This window comes from Chaetodon auriga, chromosome 14 (assembly GCF_051107435.1).
Source record: "Chaetodon auriga isolate fChaAug3 chromosome 14, fChaAug3.hap1, whole genome shotgun sequence".
NCBI lineage: Eukaryota > Metazoa > Chordata > Actinopteri > Chaetodontiformes > Chaetodontidae > Chaetodon > Chaetodon auriga.
Window position 1 is genome coordinate 23,253,152 of NC_135087.1, and position 14,412 is coordinate 23,267,563.

The following is a 14,412-nucleotide window of genomic DNA, read 5'->3' on the forward strand; positions in this document are numbered from 1 at the left end:
TTTCAGTGTCATTAAGCACAGAGTACGTAACAAACAATTAAAGAGCATGACACAAGGAAATACTGAACAAGGAAAGTGTTGAGGTACAACTGCTAGTAAGAATAAAGTAACTTCACTGTTATGATTCACACTTAAATGATTGTAATCAATTCACACAAGAAAACCCACAAGGCAATTTCAAAGTAAACTAGTTATTAATCAGATCTTAATGCTTGTGTTAGTGAACAGGACTGTCTGAAGCTTGGTTTAGGCTTCGGCGTCGCGGCGACGCCGTACCTACGGCGTACACCCTACGCCGTCACTGAGCATTCGTAGTTCTGCGTCGAGGGAACGCGTTGCTCCGCAATTCACCGCCAAGCCGCTAGGGGAGTGCGGCTGTGTCTTTGTATGGTTTCGGGGGGCTCTTGCTGCCGCGAAGAGGAGTTGTAGAGGTGGTCGTACTTGCGTACCTCCTCGATAATTCTTTCTTCGGCTTGGTCCAGTTTTTCTTGTAGCTCTCACCACAGAAACTTTGAAAATGGCGGTGTTGTTGTGCTGCGACCATAGGGCTGCGACTGAACCGAAAATTACGTTCTGAACGGACCAATCACAGTCCTCGACGTTCACGTCACTACGCGTCGACGCGACGCGTAGTCAGGATTTTTTGGAGGTGCGCGTCAGGCTACGGCGTAGGGTCCGCGTAGGGGTCTGCGTCGACGGCGTAGGTACGGCGTCGCCGCGACGCAGAAGCCTAAACCAAGCTTGAGCCTGAATACAAAGTCAGTTCTGCTTTAATTACAAATCAAGGTACACTGCATGGATCCAGCTCATTAAATCAAGAAGACTCAATCTCTTTATTGTTGACTCGTCAAATAAATACCTTTAGAAGGCTGTGGAAAAATGTGATTTACACAAGAGTCTTAATTTTGGGTCAGGCAGACGTGTATCGTCATAGACGTCATCGTGGTGACCGCAGATGATGAATGACTTTGTCTCCCAGTTGTTTTAACAGTTGTTTTAACGTCACCCTCCTTCTACTCTGAGCTGCTGCTGCACGAGACAAACTACACACTTTCACCCATTAACCATCAGGGCCTCTGGCATGCAGCCAAAGTCTGAGGAAAGTTTATGAACCCTCTGTCCAGGCGTAATTTACTCAAGGAGTAAACCCTATCCCTGACCCTTATGGAAACAAAAAAAGACGTTGGCAATGTTAAGGTTTTGACTGCTGTGATGGATCTGCAATGGACAGCATTGGACATCTGGGATTAGGTGCAGCATCCAAGTTTACTTTGTGTACACGATTGGAAAGAATTACAAGACAGTGGCTGAATTAGTGAACAAATTAGGAGTGAGCAGGGTCCAAGGTTTGCCACACTAAATTTTTGTTTTGTTTCTACATTTTCTGTGCCTTCACCGCTGAGACTAAACACATCTATCACTGACCTGAAGCTTGGCTTAGAAATAACAGAAAGGGGGAGAGTGGAAGAGAAGAAAGATGGTGACAGAAAAGAAGGACAGCACATCAGAAAGAGAAAACTAGAGGGAGAACTGCAAGCAAATTGTGTCATATGGACAAAGTCCAGAATGTCATCTTTTAATACAACCTACACTTAGCACATGCTTTTGCTGCTGAACACAAGATTAGTTTCTAAAGTCAGTGAAATCCAGACCACAAAAACCAGCAACTGCTGATGATCATTTGGAAATGAATCTCTTTGAGTGACAGTGTAGACTGTGCCCACGATGACACACAGAAAACATCTACTTCCAATTCATAATGCTCGGTTTTCCTTTACAAAATGATTACGACTCCCCGTTGTCTTGTACATGAAGCCAAGTGACTGCTTCACCGCACCTAAACATGGCTGACTTCGCCGGCCAACCCGCTTAATTCAATTAGAGCAATTTCCTTTTGATCTCCATCTTCTGATTTCATGCCAGTTCACACTCTTCCTCTCTACCTCCTGCTGCCACCTTCACTTCACCTCACATTCTCCACTACCATCACTGGCACAATAGTTTACAATAGGCAAAGAGTGCTGAAACAAGTCTGAATATTGAATTACTGTAAATGTTTTTTTTACACTAAAGCTCTGAAGTACACACACACACACACACACACACACGTATGTATACATGCACATGCACGCACACATAAGTATACACAGTATACTTATATATGCAAAAGAATAGTAAATATACAGCTGTCAATGGGCAAATGCTGTAGAGGTTGTGTGTCTGCTCTTGTGTGACACATCTGCTTTGATTGAACATAACAAGAGTCCACTTACATGCGAATGATGTTCTTAACACTGAAGTTGTCCAGAGGGGCGATGTCAGGGTCCTCTCCCTTGTCGTCCTGTAGGACTATCTGTTGAAGGATCCTGTCTAAGAGCTGCCAGTGCTGCAGACTACCACCGCTACGTTTATCTGGGTGTGGAATCACAGACAGAAATGGTAAGGTAATCCCAATAAACTGGTTTCAGTTCAATATCATAATTGGCCGATGATGTACACTCCCAATATAATCTGGGAATACTTGTCGTATGATTTTTTTTTTTTCCCGTGTATTTGAAGATTTTACAGACCTCACAAAACCCCTGTATGCAGATTTGATATAGCAGATATGGTGAACAACCTGCAAACACTTAACTGGTCCTGGAACCTCATTCACAAATTTGAACCTTATCAACCAGGCGAAATACACCTCTTGTTATGTAGCTACTCACAGGGCATCTGCAGGCAGTGTTGAAGGATGGAGAGGAGGCTGGGGTAGGCGTCCGTGTGGCTCAGCTTCTTCTTGATCAGCTCAAACATAGCACTGGCACTCTTAGTATCTACATGGGTCTATTTGCAGAAACAACAAACCTTGAATTATTACTTAAGACTGCCCATTGCTCAGCTTGACTTTGGCTCATTTGAGCTATGTTCCAAAGAAGTACAGGCACCAATATTAGTTCAATGAGAAAATAGAGTTGTAAAGCTGAGAGGAACTATGTTACTCACCAAATCAAATCTTTTGGCCAACTCAGAGTCATCCTCATTCCGCACCATCTCAAAGAAGTCCAAATGCCTGGACAGAGAGAAGTAACAGTACTTTAACAGAGTACCACACTTCCATTGAACCCTAATGTTGTGTTTGGCTCCTGGAGACTCCAGGCCCTAATTGTGATGCCCATGAGAGCGGTGAAGGTACACATACCTCAAAATAAAGGATAAGACAGCATAGGAGTTGGTTTAGTTATTAGCAGACATTAAGAATAATAATTGATACCAATAGTTGATACCATGACATCAAAATTTTGTCATTTTTTCCATGAACATTGGAGATTTATTTAGTGAGCACAGTTTATAGTAAAACAGTTTGATGCACTGTGGGCTCAGTTTTTTTCTGATGGATCATTTGTGGAGGACAGGCAGAGGATGCATTGCAGGGAGTATGGTGTCAATTAATCAAAAAGTGTGAGAGGAGGCACGTTTCATGAGTTTTACAGTTTTTGAGAAAAAGCAAGTGATGGAACCCATAATTCCTGCCAGCTCAAGGCATCTGAATATCAGGCCAACATTTTATTGAAAGCTGCAGTCACAGCATGTATGACTGATTTATTATTAATCTTAAAGCTGTTGCTGTAACACCACCATCAGGACTAGTTGAGGAAGTCTGGCATAGGACCTATGTGCAGAATTTTGTTTATTTTCATGCATTGGAAGACAGATTTCTTGGTAGAAAGAAGAATCAAAATTGACAAATATGACATAAAAAGAAATATATACGTGTTCATGCACAGCTTGTAACGCATACTGACGATGCTCATCCTGGCGATGTCTTTGTTCAATCAATGTGAGTACAACGCTATGCTATCTCCTCTCCTAGTAAGTTGCTAATGTTAACTATTTTTGGACTGCCACTTGTAGTGTGCTTTTTTTGTGATTCAGTCTTCTGTCGTGTTATTATCCACTCCTTATGAGTTTTTGTTTTTGATGCATTTTTTTGTTACACCATTTGTGTCTAAAAAAATACATTGTGTTTATTTTATATCTGTCTCTGGTCTGCATCTTTGGGTCCTAACAAATTTCTCAGGTGAAAGCCTAACAATATTGGATTTTAATGAGCTCAGAACAAAATAATACAATTACAGGAGGAAAATTGTTGATTTTATATGAATATATATAGATTTTTCAAACATTAAGCAGTGGGGTCCTTTGGAACCCAAGCAATAAGGAATTAAAGTCAATCTCAACAAAACAAAAAAAAATTTTCATTGCCGGTCTGCCCTGCAGAATTATGACTGAGGAGGATCATTTAATGGCTGTTTGCTCATTAGGTCTCACTCTCACCTGTCCAGAGTGGCGTTCTCGTGCTCTCTGAGCTTGTCAATGACCGGCTGGATGCCCAACATCAGGAATTCGTACCTTAGGTGAAGGCGGAACTCAAGGTTGTCCTAAAAATAAAAGAACACACAATGAAGGGATGATACCATTTCTATGAATCCACAAGTGGTAATAATGGGACACCAGATTTTGCACTGACAAAGTGACCAGTGGAAATCTGTGATTGACAAAGTTATTCAACACTGGTCTTTATGATAAGCTAACAAGCTGCTTACTGTAGCTTCATACCACAGAAACATGAGAGATGTATCATTGTTCAAATAAGCACATTTTTCAAACTGTCTGATGACATTTTAGTGGAGCACATTTTAAATTGAAAAATAATCAGGGATTCTTGATTGGTTAAAACATAGTAAGTAAAATAAACTACACATTTTCCATGACCTTTTCCTTTTAAAAAAATTTAAAAAAAAGTCTATTATTACTTGTTTACTGAAACTATACCAAGCTAAGTTTTGCCTATATTTGACAGGGTATACTGTAAAAGGCATGGCTGTTCTGACCTCCCCAGCTCCAGCGTTGAGCACAGCGTTGATGAAGGACATGATGGCAGTCTTTAAGTTGACCTCGTCTCTGTAGCGGCCTGTACTTTTGTCCAGCTCATTCAGCAGCGTCTACAAGATCAGGACATATGGGAAGTTAACCAGCATGTGCATTTGATAAATAGATTTCAACACTGAAATCATCAGACAGCAACAGGGTCAGAGACAAAGGAACATACCTCTGAACCGACAAGAAAGACTTGATTTCACATTGAAGAGAATCAGGTAATAGAGGGTCACTGCTCTCACTCCTCACACATACAATCAGCACAGTTTCAAGGTGGACACCCAAGATTAGTGTCACAAATTCATCATCCGACCAAATGTGGAATATGGTCACAATCTGTCCTTCCTGAGTTATGGTGTTAAAAAAGGCCAGGAAAGTGCTTTGGGGAACATTATGGTGTCACAGTGAAGTTGACCTTTGACCTTTTGGATGTAAAATGTCATCAGTTCATCATTTTATGCTATGAGATGATAAGTGTATGTGAAACAGAGGACAAGGAGCTCCACAATTTAGCTGTTTGAGGGAGCAAATATGGACTTGACCCCAGTCACAGAATCAGGATGCAGAGGAGAGATATATGGTCCACAGCTGCTTTATTACTTAGTTGCTGCACACTGTGTACACAGTTCAGGGAAGCATTCAAAGGAAAAAATTGCATATCAGTGTGAGTAAAATCCACAATCTTCATGGCTGGAACCATAATGTTCACCTACAATATATCCTTAAAGAATACATAACTGGCTCTAGAGGTACAGTACTAATGGAATACTCCTCCATGAACACACAAACACTACTGAGAAAAGAAAAATAATTTGTTTTCCCTCTGAGCAGTCACCAAATTCGAAGAAATTCCCTCAAGGCGTTCCTGAGATGTCACATTCACAAGAACGGGTCATACGGCTGGACGGCCATGACAGTTGCCGGTGTAGAGGCATAAAAAGGCTTTATAAGTTTGGAGTCACTCAGCTGCTGTGCTGTTAGCTTAGCCTGAGGTGGTACAATATATCACACACCCTGGGGGACATGTGAGACGTGGCCCATTGACTCAGTCCTGCTAGTCACTAAAGCATTACACATACTCTGACCTCCATAACTCTAGATGCCCTCACATGCCTTTAATATAGCCAGAGTGTTGACTTAACCTGAGGCTACCAGTCTGAGGTGCTGCAACACGATGCTCCAACCTACCAAAATGACCACAGCTTGATGTATTTGAACTTTACTCTGAAATGCTTCTGCTGTCTCCAGTAATTCAAGTAATGTGACACCTGTTTACACGTCTAAAACTTTTGATAAAGAGCACTTCAGATTGCCTCACCTGAAAGCGAGTCCGCTCAGCAGCGTATTTCTGGTAGTGTGCCATGGCCTGAAGCACCTTCTTGTGTCCATCGGGGACCAGGCACACCGCCCCAAGGATTTCCAGCACCGCCACTTTGGTCTTGATGTTCTCCGTCCGCAGGCTCTGAGAGATGGTGTTGATACTCTGTGGGTGGGCCAGGACATGCGAGCGGCCCTGGGAGTTGTTCATCAGGGCCTTTATGCAGCCAATGACGGAGGTGTGGATGCGGCTCTCTGATGTCTCGTAGTCCATGCTGCGCAGGAAGTTGAGGAGGCAGGTAAGGCCATCGAGCTCAATGAAACGTGTGACGAACCTGGACGAGGAGGGAAGGAAAATGAGTACATACTCAGAGTAAAGTAAAACATGAGGAGGGTATGGTGACATGATTTATTACAAGTGTAAAAATACATTTTAAGGGACAAGCATTGCTATAGTTGGCAATGGTAAATGCCAGCAACACGTTAATGCATCTTTACATCCTGATACATTATTTACAAAGTTATTCTTCTACACAAGTAATTCTAAAAAGATATGCTGTGTGTTTAGAATTATAAAAACGTTTGGGGACTCATAAGACAGAGACATTCAAGAACGAATAAGATGATACCTAAACTTTTAGTCCCTGCATCCTACATTTCCCATAATGCAACAATAACATCAGATGGTTGGGCCCTCTCTGCCAGAGCACTCCCACATCTTTCAAACCTCACAGCTTCAGTTTGTCATGAACGCTTTCTGCTTTGGTTTGTCTCCTTGCTTTGGCAAAGACAACCCTGATGACATCACGAGGCATTGTTTTCAAAGCTCCTCCACAACCACTGTTTTCCAAAGCTGAACAGGTACTGCCAATGAGCTGAAGGACAGGCAGGCCATGTAAACACTGATGGATGTCACATCTAGTGAAACTGTGGGCTGTATTGTAAATGACATTCCCACTCAGTAAGATTCCTGATAGGCCTCATGAATGATTTCAAACAAATGAGGGCTTGTAGACGGATGGATGGACATTGTAAAAGAAAATAAGGACAGAGTCTGAAAGTGGACATGGAAGGACAGTGAGATTTACTGCTACTAACAGATACATTGTTTTGATGTCAGAAATTCCATCCCCTCCCACAGCCGTCTTCTCGGGCAGGCGTGGAACAAATACTACGCAAAACAAGTAAATCATCCAATTATTATCCTGTACATTGAGAGCACGGTTTTTCATCTGCTCACACACACTCAGTCCTACAGCAGCACAGCAGGCCATCAAAACATGTCTCAGGTCAATTCTCCGGTCAGTGTCCTTGAAATTGTTACAGTCCATTCATTTCCTGGAGACTTATCATAACCATAACAACTACTTACCTAACCCTAACCCTTACACTAACCTGAACCTCAACTGGCCTTGAGTCAGACCACACACACACACACACACACACACACACACACACACACACACACACACACACACACACACACACACACAAAAACACACTCTTCACCTAGCATGACTAGTAAATCTCTCAAAGCGGTTTTCTCATATGAACGCTGTCTGGAGGATCAGATCCAGACACTGTCTGAAGTTGCCCTTTCACACATCTGGCATACAACAGCATATTGTCCATGCCAGGCACACTCTCATCAACTCAAAATACTCCATTTGATTAAGGTGTGCTTCCTGCATGCTCTTCCCCGGCATCATTAACATCATCAGCTTGCTCATCCGCTTGCAGTGAATTCTCCTGAAGATGACCTGCTCTACTCACACATGGGCTCAATCGGACATTACACAGACTTTGCACTAGAGAGCTGGCAGGTTGAAGACCGGAAGGGCAGCAGTGCATGTGTGAATACAGCTAGAGAGATATAATCCTCTGATCTCCAGCAGCGCCTGGAGGAGATCAAGGTCATACTACATGCACGCATGCATGAATACAGTCAACCTTCCTTGAAAATGCGTTGAAATAATAGAGAACGCACACAACCTTTCAGCAGACATGTGCTTCTTGTTTCAGGACAGACGCTGCAATCTCAGCTTCAACTCAACACAGAGGTGGTGAGAAATAAATCCATTAGATATGACTTAGATGCAATACAGACACTGAAACTAGAGCAAGGCAGAGCTGATCCAGCTGTTTGAGTTACACATCTTACATCAGTGACAAGTCTTTGGCCTGCACAGAAGGCAGAAATAACTATACGCCTGTCTGTGAATTGCGAGGCCACCTCAGAGGTTTCATACTGGAAGAGAAATTAAGCTGAACATCCTTCTGATGTATGGAAAGCAGAGGGCGAGAGATGTTGTTCTTGGAGTCTGGGTTCAAAAAAAGATTTTCAAAAGAGATTCGAGGTTTTGCTCGCTGCCTGCTTCGCTTCGCTCTGTTGGTTTGCCGTCAGTTTGCCAGAAACTTGTGCACACATGCACAAATGCATACACACACTATGCAACAACCCTTTGCAAGTGCATTGTACAGGAGGGAGTAGGAGGATGGATGCATGCATGCACAAACACATGTGTGGCTCCTCAAAGCACATTCAACAGTTACTAATCCACTGTACTGTTCACAAAACCCTCCAGTGAGCTGACTACCAACCATTCCCCCTCCTACTCCCCCATCTTTCATTTTCTCTCTACTTGAACCAATGGCTCCCATCTCCTCTGACTTTGGAGTCTCCTCTTGTCTTCTATCCGCTGACATTCACACTCAGCCAAGTGGCATGCAAGCCTTTTTCTTTTTTTTTTTTTTTTTTTAGAAACAACCACTGCATACTTGAAAAGCCGCCTGGGTTGCATTCAAGACAGTGAGAGCTCGACAACTTCTGCATACAATATGAGCTCAGGCAGAGCTGAACAATACAGAGGCCGAGCCAAATATGCACACGCACACATGAAGTTCTTCAGACAGACGAAAGAGAGAAGAAAGGAATATAACTCAGAATTGGACGAGACAACCAAAGTGACAGCGGGGTAAAGAATGACTGCAGAGCGTGCGCCAAAGATGGAAATGGAACGTTAAGTTCACTGCTGATTAAACAAAACCCTGACAAACCTTTAGGGTTGTGTAATTTTCACCGATATAAAAAGTGTAGGACCCCACAACCGGAGGCAGACAATATTCTAAATAAGCAGAACAGTGCAGAAAAGTAATCTAGATGTTAAAATCTGAATTCAGAAATTCATTCCAACCCACTTGACTTTTGGAGGGTTTAGCTGCTCGGGCCAAACATTCTGCCTCTCTGAACTGTGGATGACCCACGTGTGGCAGACAGTCAATCAAGAGTTTATTCTTGCCTCAAAGCCTAACCATACAAACTTATCAAAGTGTGGCATTTCCATAAGCACACACACACACACACACACATCCACACACAGACCCACACACACAACCCCCATCACACTCAAGCAGTCATGTGCTCACTGCCTCTCTTCCGCCCTTCATTTAATCACCACATTTGCTCGCACTTAACATCTCTTTCAAACATCCACTTACTATGTTCAGGCAGGACACACACACTCACACATTCACTCACACACACACACACACACACACACACACACACACACACACACAAATACACACACATCTTATTCTACTATAAAAGGGCGTGAGCGTGGACAAGGGCCCAAGAGGTTCTTCAGAGGTTCTGCTTTAAACTATCTGAATGGTGTGTGAAGCGCCTGGAAGGGAAGTCATATGACATCACCAAAGTTCTCACTCAGATAAATTTAACTTGATGTGAGGCCCACAACTGTGGTAAAAGAAGAGCTGAACAAAGGACAACACACATAAAACTGACATACATACACACACATACACAGATCACAATAAAATGCCTGGCTGAGGTGCACATCTGTGACGTGCTCAGTATATCTTGGCATGGAGCGAATGGCTCTTATGGACCAGATTTATCGCTGAAACTACAGGGAGAAGTCTTTGTCTGTGCATGTGTGTATGACTTAGACTGAAGCGGGCCATGTTTCCACAGTGGCTCCTGTGACTTGTGACTTGTTTATTATGCCACAGGGTGGAAGTCAGGGGTGGAAGCAATGAATTACATTTACTCGTCGTACTGCAACAAAGACGATTTTTGTGTTCTTCTTAATGTTCTCTGCCATTTTTTCAGTATATATACATGTATGTAAAAAAATACAAAAAAAATGAATTGTACTGTACTTGCTGCATTTCAAGTCACAGCCACTACAGAGTAAAAACAATCATGGAACATGGTTTGAAACATCTCTCCAAACGCTGTCTGGAGGTCATTCACCTGAGATGCAGGAGTTAATGTTGTTAAGCCAAATTCATTCATTCACTTTCTATGTCTGCGTGTCAGTAAGGGTATGCATCCATGTAAACGAGGCCCGTACTTGAAAGAGCACAATATGTTTTCAGCTTTACTGCCCATGGCATAAATGAGCAATCAGACCTGGAGTTTCCCGTCCTTTCCGTTTGCTGCTGACTCATGATGGTTCACCAACTGGATATTTGAGCAACCTCACCATACGTAAAGGATTTCTTGAAGCAACTCAAATGTATATATTAGAGGGATTCTTAGTTTTTACAGGTATAGCTCAAGGAACAATAAAGGTTACTGTTTGTCTGCATCGGTTAAAAAAAGGCTGCAAAATGATGCACCACCCTGCGACTATGCTGTGACCCAAATCAGCCACTGTGTAGTTTATATTGTTTCTACATGTCTGTGTTTTATGCCTTGGTGATGCTTTGTTCTGCTCTTTATTCTGCAATAAAAATCACAGCTTATTTCATTTATGTATGCTTGTTGCACCCTTCACATTGCCTAATTGTTGCATTTTTGTTGACATGATGTTGTGCAGTGAGTGTATATGCTGACAACTTAATGCATTTATTTTGTCGCTTAAAGCTGTCCTTTAATGTAACAGTCCAATAATGCAACCCAGTCTACACACAAACTTTTCACCTCCCTGGAACTGTGTTCTTTGTATGTATGTGGTTTTAAGCAGGATGTACAGTATATAATTACAGCAAAAGTCAGCTGTATTGGGAATCAAAAGGCAGAACACAATGCCCTGTCCTTACACCACCTTTGTCCCCTCTCTCCGTCCGTTTACTGCCATTCCAGCACAAACCTCCCTCTCAAGCATGCTCAGTTTCTTTACCTCTAAGCCTACCTGTATCTACCTACCTGGCCCCTCAATTCTCTTAACTTCTCCCTTAAATGCTACCCTACCAAGGGGTGAGAAATCTGCAGTCTGAGAGAAGCAAAAACATTGTTCCATTGAAGACTCTGTAAAGGTGTGATAGTCCGCTCCCCCACTAAGGTATTTGGTTATATATGAAAACAGATATAAAGTTCACTCTCTGTTAAGCGGAACTTGTCAGAGATCTGACAAAAAATGTTTTGAAGGATAACATTTGCTGCATGTGGTAGTAGTGTATCGTCCAGTGGGCTATTGACACAGGAACAGGGGGAGCTGCTGCAGTCGACTCAAGTCAATATTCTTGCTGGAAGAGATCTGCAGAAACGATGCCTAGAGAGCTGTCTTGGGAAGCATTGCAATGCTCTGCTGACATGAACTTGGGACTTCAGTGCATTCCGCGCCAGCATGGCCTCAGTGACCTCCAGGAAAGCTTCATTTCCTGTCCTCCTGCAGTTATGTTCATTCGGAAATGACAGCGACTGAGGAGAATCATGTCTTAGATACAAGAATGCACACACAGCATGCTCATCAGCACAGGCATAAACATCAGTGCTGATGTGAAGATGAGTCAATAGGTCAACAGTACTTATGTAAGTACACTTAACAGTGTAGTTAAAATACCAGTTGAGGGTCTAAATATTTAAGCATTTGGAAGCTAAATTAAAATGTTTGCAAAAAATGTATTTCATGTCACTACACAGCTGGCTGTAGTAGTTTGTGTTGGCATATTGGCTCTCACATGCCCACTTGAGTTGAGCCTCAGCTGTATTTGAGGACAAACACAACCCCAGTGCGATGGTTCAAGCTCAATTTGACTAGCTGGTAAACAAAGCAATGACGACTAGCACAGCAAATGAGATAAGCTGTAAATTAAGAGGGACATTCAGACAATTTCCCAAATGTCTCAATTTTATGGCTGTGTATAATTTTATCAAATTTATATTTGATATAAGACATCTGGGCAATTAAATTGCTTTAATGATTCTAACTATTAAAACAAGTTCTGGTAAACAGCAAATGAAGTACAGTATCACTCACAGCAAGAACATACCTGCCTGCTGTCTGCTCTCACTGTTGGAGGCAAAGTTTGATACAGTCCAGCTGCTCTGTAATGAAGCGCTGGGATCTTATTTTTGTTGTGCCAAGCTTGTTGCCATCCTGTCTACTTGAGTTCACATTCTCTATATTACCCACAATGGTTTTGATGTTATAAAGACAACAGGACTGATATGCTTGCATTGAGATGTTGGGTTTTCCATGCCAAGGGGAGAGCATAATAACAATTATGAATAACAAAGTTTATGACAAGGAATTTTCACTGAAGAAAGCAGAAACACGGCATGTCTCAAAAAGCAACAACTCTTAGTGAAATAGTGGACTTTCTTTAACACATTTAACTGCAGAGGACAAGAATACTGGAGAAAACACAGCTGGTATTTACCAGACTCATCATGTAAAGCATTTAACCAACAGTTGAGGGAAAATGGTTGGCTAAGACTTTGAACTACATTATCAAATGATACTTCTGTTGAACAGATTTGAGTCAGCAAATGAACCTCCATGAAAAGCCGTTTCTTTTGTTGGACAAACACTAAAATCCGATGTCTACTCCTGAAATTGATGTCTGGTGCAAGTTGGTGCAAAGACCAGCTCTTACTTTCTGCTTTTCTCTTGGATAATTCTACCTGGGATGCACCATTCCAACTTTTTCTCCCCATCTGATATTCCAACTCACCGTATTTGGCATCTTGTGCAGAACAGGTTAAGATCTTTTTATATAAGCTAACATGAGGAGAGGGATTGTTGTGACACGAAGAACAGAGTCAGAGGGCCATTGTGATTTAATGACTGTAACTGGTGGCAGAATCACAGAATGATATCATGACAAACGCATTTGTAAATGTATTTAATGTGGATCGTCATGCCACATTTACCTGATGTGCTTAATACGGTTAGTATCGACTCCAAGACTGATCTGGTGGATTTGATTGGTGCATGCCCACTTGATTTCCTCAAGAGAATCATGGTAAGGCTGGCATGACAAAGAAACTACTGTTTATACCTTGAAATGAACTTTCTGCCTGTGTTAATATCACATTCCATATACACACCGCAGAACATACGATCTAAACATGTCACCTTGTTGTTTTAGTGTCTCATAATCAGCCTGAGTGAAAGTGACAACAGTGGGTGGCTTGCTGACAATGTGCTGATTTGTGTGCTCTGCCTGGCACCCTGCATGCCCACCATGTGTTTGGGTCCTGTGGCCCTGCAGAGCGTGCTCACAGCACAAGGGCACCTCTTCACAACCAGGCCCAGCTGCCTCGAAGTAATGCCAGAGGGGAGGAGGGAGGGAGGCCATTTCAGGCAGGCATCCAAAGGCAGGCATGAATCAAAAATGAATACAGACAGACACCACCATGTCTCACAAAATGCTGCCATAAAGACATACAAAAGACGTGCAAACACAAGAGCACAGAGGCGACACAAAAGGGATGTTTAGGTGAAGCTGATGGCCACATTAAACCACACAATTCCCATACATTTAAGCTTTCAAGCACAACGTGATCTTTTTTGCATGAGCCACCCATTTGTTACAAAGGCGAGACTTGGAGGGACATGAATGCACTTTCCCTGAACACCCACACTCTGTGGGACACACATCACTGCTACAGTACTTAAAAATATCTGTGTGCTAATGAGCAATAACTCACTGTGTGAAAAGCATGGGTGCAGGTGTATTGCTGAATAGTGTTGACTGAGTCATTCCAGCCATGTTTAAGGAGGGAAATGAAGCAAACTTGAATACAAGGAGTTCACGAGTAAGACAGAAAACCTGCAAACCATCAAAATAGTGAAAAAAAAAACACATCACTACTGACCTGAAGTATCTAAAACTGTGTTAGGGTAGTTCATCGCTGTTTCTATGGAGTAAAAACTAGGTTTTTATAATGTCCCGTTATTTACAGTTTGAACTGTCCCA

The 14,412-nt window shown here is 42.4% G+C and overlaps 1 protein-coding gene across 3 annotated transcripts in view; it reads right to left on the reverse strand.

Moving 5' to 3' along the window:
* The window catches only part of daam2 (dishevelled associated activator of morphogenesis 2), a 106,618-nt gene that overhangs the window by 26,101 nt on the left and 66,105 nt on the right, over positions 1–14,412 (reverse strand). For all 3 annotated transcript variants that reach the window (XM_076749071.1, XM_076749069.1, XM_076749070.1), the window contains exons 6-11: positions 6,242–6,575; positions 4,878–4,988; positions 4,321–4,424; positions 2,989–3,055; positions 2,712–2,829; positions 2,274–2,412 (exon numbers count right to left, since the gene is read on the reverse strand). In XM_076749071.1, the coding sequence (XP_076605186.1) occupies positions 2,274–2,412; positions 2,712–2,829; positions 2,989–3,055; positions 4,321–4,424; positions 4,878–4,988; positions 6,242–6,575 (873 nt within the window). The remainder of the gene's footprint in view (positions 1–2,273; positions 2,413–2,711; positions 2,830–2,988; positions 3,056–4,320; positions 4,425–4,877; positions 4,989–6,241; positions 6,576–14,412) is intronic.